The 9,256-nt window shown below is 46.3% G+C and overlaps 1 protein-coding gene across 1 annotated transcript; it reads left to right on the forward strand.

Annotated features, from left to right (window-relative positions):
- The first annotated feature begins 111 nt into the window (after window positions 1-111).
- Window positions 112-7,979, forward strand: RBM22 (RNA binding motif protein 22). The gene is made up of 11 exons (XM_086852128.1): window positions 112-302; window positions 1,058-1,111; window positions 2,059-2,088; window positions 3,522-3,654; window positions 3,924-4,024; window positions 4,188-4,360; window positions 4,879-5,079; window positions 5,555-5,719; window positions 6,122-6,210; window positions 6,725-6,856; window positions 7,542-7,979. The coding sequence occupies exons 1-11, from the start codon at window positions 249-251 to the stop codon at window positions 7,670-7,672; spliced, it is 1,263 nt and encodes a 420-aa protein (XP_086708254.1). The 5' UTR covers window positions 112-248; the 3' UTR covers window positions 7,673-7,979.
- The last annotated feature ends 1,277 nt before the right edge of the window (window positions 7,980-9,256 follow it).

Raw genomic sequence — 9,256 nt, forward strand, 5'->3', positions numbered from 1 at the left:
TTTGCGCTGGCTCTTATTCCAAAACAATCATTATTTAAACAAAACAAAAAGCGGAGCTCCCCCGTCTTTTCCCAATGGTCTCGTCCCCGATTTCCCCCCCTCTCGTGGCTCGTTGAGCTGTGCCCGGAGCGCCCCCGGCGGCCGCGGCGCGGTGACGTCACCGTTCAGCAGCCCGCCTTTCCGTCACTGCGCCGGTGGAAGTGGCGTCACTTCCGGCCGCCGCCTGCCGGCAGCGGAGCAGAGCCGCCATGTCCACATCGCTGGGATCAAACACCTACAACCGGCAGAACTGGGAGGATGCGGTGAGCGGGAGCGGCCGCCAAGGGCCGGGACAACCGGGAGAGCCGGGAAGAGCGGGCCTGGGCGGGCGGGGCCCTGCTCCGCCGCGGGAGCATGTGGGGCGGCAAGGCCGCGAGGCGAGGGGAGTGCGGGAAGGCGGCCCCGGGGTTGGACCTTCCGTGGGGACCAGCCAGCTGCCCCAGGGACGCGTCACCTGCCCCGGGGACCCGCCAGCTGCCCCGGGGACCCGCCAGCTGCGGTTGAGCCGCCCGGGAGGGCTCTGCCGCGGTTTCCCGGCCCTCCTTACGGCGCAAAGGGAACGAGCTGCTCCTCCGCCCCTTCCCCAGCGGCGGGGTTCAGCGGCTGTAGCGGCTGGGAGCTCCTCCCGGCGCTGCGGGGGCTGAGCTGCGCCCCCCGTGTGCCCGTGGCCGCGTCCCTTCGAGCTGAGGCCTCTCCCGAGTGAGCCTGGTGCAGGCAATCGCTGCTGAGGGATAACGGGGGCGGGGTCACCTCCGGCAGTCCAGGCACTGACAGGTTCAGATCTCAAGAATACGCTTTTTATTTGGTTACTCTTTAAGTTTTACTCGAAACTACAATAGCCAGCAGATTATCATTCTGCAATAATTTGGGCTTGGGTTGTGGCTTGCGGCTCTCCCAGTGCCATTTGCATATTTTAATCTGTTTTATGAGTTAAACTATATTATTTTTCAGAGTGTGACTTGAATACTGTTGTGATGGCAGAGCTTGTTACAAATTCCCGACTTTTTTCTTAATTCAGGACTTCCCTATCCTATGCCAGACATGTCTTGGAGAAAATCCCTATATTCGGATGGTATGTTCCTGTTGGACCCCGCTGTCCTTCCCTCTCTCTTTGGTGGCCCTAAAACTGTGGGTTTGGGGACTGAAATCGGACTGGGTACAGCAGAGATGCTGAAGTGAACACACACTCCTGAACAGCTGGTTCTGCACAACAGGATCTGGTTCCAGCTGTTGTTGGTGTGTGATCACAGTTAGGGGTGTGATTTAAGAACAAATCAATCAAAAATAAGAGGAAGATGACACAGTCCAGTGTCTGGAGTACAGCAGATAGTAGAAAATGAAGTTTTGGTACTGGAAAACTCCAGTATGGAGAGCTGTGAGCTGCTTAATTCTAATTAGTGCAATTTCTAAAATGTGACAAACATGCATCTCTAAAACTAAGTTAAAGGTGATTTATGAAGGTAGTTTTAAGTTCCTGTTTGTTTTCCTTGGTTTTCTCTGTGCAGGGTGAGTCAGTCCATGTTATGTTGCTTTTCTCTGCCTGGCCTGGTTGCCTATGACCAACATTGACATTATCTCCTTCACATTTGTGTTCCACAGAGTTTGCTGAGAGAGATTTGGTTGCTCTCATGAAACATAACCCTAATGCAAGCGTGGAGTCTATTTCAAAACCTGTTTGTTTCTGTGGCTTATTTCATGTAACATCATCTTTCCTTAAGAAGAGCTGTTAATGCTCCTTTTCATTCTCACCTTTCATCAGTACAGGAGGTGGGACTTAAAGTACTCTGTTTTTAGGAAAGTTTCTAAACCAAAAGTGTATTGAGAGTATTCAGGATTTATATTTTTTTTTTCCTGTTGACTTTCCAAGGTATAAGCCAAATACACAGGTGTGAGTGAGTCTAAATGGAGTATAATTACGAAAAAACCTACTGTGTTATAACATCAGTGATATGTTTCATGTTTTATATTGAACTTGTGATATTTCATGATTTTTTTTATTCTTTTTTTTTAATATTTCAGACCAAAGAAAAATATGGAAAAGAATGCAAGGTATGTTTGTGTGTTTTAAAGAAAGACTGTTGAAATAGGTGCAGGTCTAGGAATAATACATTTTAATGATCAATGATTAAATACCTGTCAGCTTCAGAAGAGTGCTTATGTAGGTTAACTTAAAATGTTTATGTAACTACATAAATTTTTAGGTCAGTCTGCTGTGCTTGTTAGACAAAGTCAGTTGGTCCTAAAATAATAAAATTATTGAGCAAATCCTGAGTTGTCTGAACAAATCTTCATGTTTATCAGAATGAGGTTTTGCAAATACTGTTGTACTATATTTGAAGTTATTACAGCAGTTTAAATGATCCATGTTTTCTTGTGTGAGTTTGTTGTTTTTACTGAGAAGTTCAAAATACCTGGAGTTTGGGTTTTACTGTGTATGTTATTCATGGCTATTTGGTGATTTGTGTTGGCTGTCCAAGAAAAAAGGCACAATTATTTCCAAGAGGAAGAAATATTCAGTGTTGCCTGGACTGAGGGGAATTAAAGGAGATCTTAGCCCTTTTGTCAGTTTTCATCGGAAGTAGAGAAAAAGGTAAAATTTGGGGTCTGTACTGATTGAGATTTTATTATGTACTAGAGCTGTACATGCAGAGGAAGCAAATTCATCAGTCCATGAGATAAGTGGGAGCATCACTCTTCTCCACCAAAGCTCTCATGAGAGGCTTGACCTAGACTAGAGACTAGACAGTTAAAGGATAAAGTAGGTATTTCTTGAAAGGCCTTAAGGATACACCTTGGGCAGTACAGGAGCCTGGCCAGGACTACACCCAAGATGAACCCAAAATGGTCACAAAAATGGACCACTGGTCACGAGTTTCCACACTTTTATAAGTTTTGGTACATCTGCATATCAAGGTTAATTGTCCAGTTACAGGTTTGGATTATGAAGTCCCATCATGCTTGTTTTCCTTAGTCTCAAGCTGGAAAAGGAATTGTTTTGTCTGCCTACTCTGTGAAGAGAGCTTACTAACACTTAGTATGAAACTCAGAGCTACACACCTGGGCAGCACAGAATCTGAAAAATGCAAAAGCTAAAACTTAAAGCATTACTCATAACCTCTCCTGGGTTGCTGCTGTGCTGATGCCTGATATACCCATCATTGTAATTCATCTCTAGAAGCTCCACACTGACATCACCTGGAATCAAAGAGAATTTCTATATCTTTGAGTAGATCTGCACTCTGATTATTGTCATAAATAAAAATAAAAACTACATGGGGGGAAAAAATCTTCCCCAAAACTTCATCCTGTCAAAGTAAAGCCCCAAATAGAAACAAATATTTCCTGAGCTCTGAGTCAGCTTTAGGACAAAGAAGTTATATTTATTGTTTGAAGAAGCTAGATGAGTTTGGGGTTTGTTTTCATGCAAGAAGCAGTGTGGTAGCTCTGTGCAGAGTGAACCAAGTGCCACCTTTCTGTCCCAGATTTGTGCCAGGCCGTTCACAGTGTTCCGCTGGTGCCCTGGGGTGCGGATGCGCTTCAAGAAGACAGAAGTGTGCCAGACCTGCAGCAAACTGAAGAATGTCTGTCAGACCTGCCTGCTCGACCTGGAATATGGTGTGTACCCGAAATACCTGATCCAAGACAAGGAGCTGCCCTCTGAAATGGAGTTGGTGAAGTCACTTTAAATGTGTGCATGTAATTGGCACTGGACAGTCTTTAAGAGTTCTTGGTGGTCATGTCTCTTCAGAGTTTCAAGGGCAGAATGGTTTCTCTGAGCAGCAGATGATTTACCTCTGGTCACTGCAGGTTTCAGAAATCACTGTTTCTGCTCTTTCAGCTTGTTCTTCATATGGATTGGTTGGGGTTTTTTTTTTTCATTTTAGGTTTGCCTATCCAAGTCCGGGATGCAGGACTCTCTCTTAAGGATGAAATGCCTAAATCTGATGTCAACAAAGAGTACTATACCCAGAACATGGAGCGAGAGGTAAGTGTAGCCAGCCATGATCATGCTTTTTGGGTGGCTGTGTGTGGGGAGGAAAGGGCAGCAATGACCTAGCTTCTCTTAAAGCCACTTCCTTGCTCTGATTCTGTGCATTAGTGTTTAGTGTTGATAGGCACATAATTATTTGTGTTCTGCCTGCTTTCAGATAGCCAATTCTGATGGCACTAGACCAGTTGGTGCACTAGGAAAAGCTACATCTACCAGTGACATGCTGCTGAAGCTGGCCCGAACCACTCCATACTACAAACGAAACCGTCCTCACATCTGTTCCTTCTGGGTAAAAGGAGAGTGCAAGAGAGGAGAGGAGTGTCCCTACAGGTACAGACACAGTCAATCTGTTCACCATGGTCAAATGAAGCTTCCCTTGGAGATGCTGCAGTGGGCAGGAGACACTACGGTGGTTTTGGTGAGGGCAGAACTTGCATCCAGTGCCGGCAAATGAATCTCTGTGGTGGCAAGTTGGTTTGTGAGAAGTTGGCTGTGCCATTTGCCAGAGCAGTGACTTGCAGCTCTCCTCTTGACTAGTCAATTTTTCCCCTTCGTGGCGTCAGTCCCCTCAAGCAGAGATCTTTGTATTTGAACAAGAGGCTGTTTCAGACCCAGATCTTGTGTTTTGTAGTGCTGAGTGTTGAGCTGTCAGAAGCGCCATTCATTCAGAACTTGACGCAGTCCTGGCTGCAGTTGAAATTTGCAGGGCTTTGTTCCATCTTGGCGTGTTTATGTGGCTAGAGTTAAGGATATAATTGACCTGAGGGCTTGAGAAGGGAAACTGGCAGTCATTTTAATCCAATCAGTCATTCCTGATGTTATGAAATGCTTTGTTTGCTGAACCTTAGACATGAGAAACCTACAGATCCAGATGATCCTCTGGCTGACCAGAACATCAAAGATCGTTACTATGGAATTAATGATCCCGTGGCTGACAAACTTCTGAAACGAGCATCAACCATGCCTCGTCTAGATCCTCCTGAAGACAAGACTATTACTACACTGTATGTTGGAGGGCTTGGAGATACCATCACTGAATCAGATCTCAGGTGTGTTGGTGAATTTGTATTGCCCTTGCCTTTTTGTTTGACACTTTGATAACAGCTCTTCAAGTTAGGAACAAAAATAAATCTGGCTTTCAGTTTTTTTTAATAGGGAACTGGTTGGTGGGAAAGCGCAGAGGAGTGCCAGCTTGTTGGAGAACAAACAGGCACATTTCAAATGCTTTGAGTAAAATTTATCTCCTTAAAGATAAGTCATCCCTTTGAGCTGTTTGGGATACTGTGTAACCCTTTTTGCAAGGAAGTCCTGTATCCTTTAGCTAGCTACTCCAATAAGCTGCTGCAGAGCTTTCGTTGCTCCATAATTGCACAGAGGGCTAATTATGATTAACTGATTGATGATTAATTTCTAATGATTAAGGGATGGAGAAGAGAAAGTTTCTGAGCATACCTATTTCACCTGCCCTATACCCTGTGACTAGGAGGAGTGGGCTATCATAATAATTTTTTTTGTCCCATTCAGAAATCACTTCTACCAGTTTGGGGAGATCCGGACGATAACGGTGGTGCAGAGGCAGCAATGTGCTTTCATCCAGTTTGCCACCAGACAGGCTGCAGAGGTGGCTGCTGAGAAATCCTTCAACAAACTCATTGTCAATGGCCGCAGGCTCAACGTCAAATGGGGAAGGTAAGTGTGGGGGGAGGAAGCCTGGAGGATCTGCAAGGTTCTTCTCTCACTTTACAGTCCTGACCAGCAGCATTGGATTATGCATTATGCTGAAGTAGATACTTGTTTGGTAAATAGTTGGAGTCCTCTTGCATTTTAGTTTTCTTTTTACTGTGGGATCTGGCTTGGAGATGACACAAGTAGCATAAGGAGGATTACGGATGAGTTTTGGTGCTTTGCTCCTGGTCCATCTCCTGTAAACACTGTTTGCAAACTTGGTACCATCTGTCTGATGTTCTGTGAATTTTTCATCTTTGGCCTGAAGAAATGGATCTGAAATAGATAATGTGAAGGCACTGCAATGTAAATATCTCCTTATCCTGCTTTTCTCACCTTGTTCTCAAATTTTTGTCTGTTTTTCAGGTCCCAGGCGGCAAGAGGGAAAGAAAAGGACAAGGAAGGCACTACAGAATCGGGGATAAAGCTGGAGCCAGTTCCAGGACTTCCTGGGGGTGAGGGAGTTGTATTCCTCTCTGAAACACTTAATGCTGACCCACTTCCATGAGTGAGGCTGTTGTTAAACTTCTGGAAGCAGTGACTGTTGAGGATGGTAGAGGCAGTGGAGAGCCCAGAGCAGTTAGAGTAGGTTTGCAGCTGATCCAGCTGGATGGGAGATGAGCTTTGTCTAGGAGCAAGTCCTCGATGAAAAGAGAGTTCTTTATGTGATGAGTGAAAAGTTAAAGCTGAATTCAAGTTACTTAGGTCAGGGATACTAGCAACCCACACTTCTAATATTTTCTTAGTCCACTGAGTGTTGTATGCTGGACAAAGCAAAGCTGGTTTCAGATGAAAGAAATTGGTGACTGAGGTTTCAGGGCAGTTCTGCTTCTCAGTCCAATTTATACATGCAATAGTAGAAACAGTTTGCCCTTGTGAAAACATGGGTTGTACTCCAGCTCTGAGGGCAGACACCTCTGCTTGTCTTGCCTGAGAGATTTTCCATAACCATATGTACTTTCTCTGCAGCCCTCCCCCCTCCTCCAGCTGCGGAAGAGGAGGCTTCTGCAAATTACTTCAATCTACCTCCAAGTGGCCCTTCAGCTGTGGTGAACATTGCCCTGCCACCTCCTCCTGGCATCGCTCCACCACCGCCTCCAGGTACCTGTGTTTCCCCCTCAAGTGGGGGTGTGAAATTCAGTGGTAGACAGCCTCTTCCTCCTTGCCAGGCACTGCTGCAGCACTGATGCGTGCCCTGAGCTGATTTTCCTCATCTCTGATCACACAGTGTAAACGGATGATCTAAACTGAGCTGTCAGCACAGTTTAATTAAACTGAGCTGCCTGTTGTGGTTGGTATTTGCTTGCAAATTCCCAGGCATGTTGGAGATCCCTGTTACTGGTACTGAGACCTACTCAGTGCTTGTGCTGGCTGTGTAAATGCCACATTAACCCAAACTTCAAAGGGTAATTTTGCAGCTGGTTGAATGCCAACATGTCCTTGGCTCTCTAAATATATATCCAGAGATAGATTTTGTTTTTTTAAATGGAATTTTGGACTCTTCTGGATGTATTTGCTCTGCTCTGTGGTTGAGTAGAAAACATTTAGATGGGTGTTACAACACCTGTCTGGTCCCCCCACCAGCTTTTATTTGTAAGGATGTGCTGGGTAGGAATTTGCCCTAGTTGTACTGAAAAGAGGGGCAGGAGTTTGGGGAGATGGGACATGTGCACATCTGTGAGGCACAGCTGTCAGCCAGCTGTGGTGTCAATACTTTGAAGCAGCAGTACACACACATCAGGTTTTCTGTTGCTTTGCCTGAAGCTGCCAATTTTTGTTTTTGCAGGTTTTGGACCACACATGTTCCACACCATGGGGCCCCCACCTCCCTTCATGAGAGCCCCAGGCCCCATCCACTACCCGTCCCAGGATCCCCAGAGGATGGGTGCCCACGCAGGAAAGCACAGCACCCCCTAGCACGTCCTGCCACCCTCATCCTTGAAGTAAATGTTATTTTCTAGTTACCATGGTAGCACCATATGTTGAGCTGTGGGTGAGCTAGAGACGCCTTATTTCCCTGCTTGCAGCCACAGGGCAAGCTGAGCTCCGTGTCTCCACTTATAATCGGGTTCTTGATACGTCCCAGGTCTTTCTATTAGTGTGGGGGGTGGGTGGGGGACAGAGAAGGGCTGGCAGGGGTCTGTGGGTCTGGGGTACCAGAATTACAGTGCTATCTGTGTATCCCATTGACACACTTTTGAAATAAACTTCTGGAAAAACAAAACCAAACCCTTTTCAAGCTCTTTTGATATCCTTAGTTGGAACCTTATGGACTGTTAAAATGTAACCATAGAGTCTTCTCTGTCAGGAAGCTAATGAGGGATTGTCCTAATGAGGTATTAAACAGGACTAAATAAGAGTTGAAAAACAAGTTCATCAGACCTGCCAAACCCATGGCTTGGCCTTACCACTGCACAGAATTTTCCTCCCTCCTTTTTCCTGACTTCTTGATTAAAAAAAGAGACATCTGTAAGTGCATCACTTCTAATCCTGCACATCCTGAGCAGGACAAGTTCTGTGTCAAGCAAGCAGCCGCCAGGCAGTGTGGGCATGACGTGGAGGGACAGTTCAGCAGTTGTTGATTTAGCCAGGGCACAGCCCCCTTGGCCCCAGAGCCCAGACTTGTGCTGCCTGCAGCAGCAGGGCAGGATGCAATTGCAACTGCTCTTGGGGAGATTTGAGGCTCTCAAGGCCTTTGAAACAGCATCCCCTTAAGCTGTGACATGGGTCCCACTTCATCTTGCTTTGATAAGATGTGGAACTTTGCTTTCTGTGCTCCAAGTGTAGTGGTTGCCTTGGAGCAACTGCATCCTGCCTGGAGCCTGCAGCTGAGCAAGGTCTGTGGCTGAAGGATTTTAGGTTTATCTCCATATTAGCTGCTTTCATGCAGTGTATTTGTGGATGTCTTCATAACAGGATGGGGCCTGTTCTGAAGCTTCATTTGCTTGGTTTTTTTTAAGTACATAAGAATATTTGAATTTTTCAACACCATACTTTGACCCAGCTTCCCAGAGTGCAGTGTCTGAGGACTTGGTCTGGTTTTTATGTGACTGCTGCCACTGCCAACACCCTACATGGGCAAGGACAGGCACGTCCACTTTTAGTTTCATGTGCTGTCCTGTACAGTGCCACCGGGTCCCATCATGGTGCCAGCCCTGCCAAGCTGTCAGAGGAGGTGTAGCACTTGTGGCACCACAAGGCTGGCGTTCTCTGGAGAAAGAGCTGGGCTTTTTGTGGATAATTAGTTCAGCTTTTATCAGGGGAGAGCTGTCCCAGGGTGGTGGACAGCAGAGGCTGCTGCTGGACAGGAGAGGGCTGTGGCACTTGCCCCTGCTCTGGCCCAGAGTGTCCATAGCCAGGACCTGTGAGTGCTGTGACAGATCTGGAATGCAGGAGGCTTCACATCATCCCAATTTATTTATTATTTCCAGCCAGTTACGCAGGGTGCCTAGGTTCTGCAGATGATGGACAAAGAGCAGGGAAATGAAATTGGAACAGGGC

The sequence above is a fragment of the Cyanistes caeruleus genome, chromosome 15 (assembly GCF_971803275.1).
Source record: "Cyanistes caeruleus chromosome 15, bCyaCae1.hap1.1, whole genome shotgun sequence".
Classification (NCBI taxonomy): Eukaryota; Metazoa; Chordata; class Aves; order Passeriformes; family Paridae; genus Cyanistes; species Cyanistes caeruleus.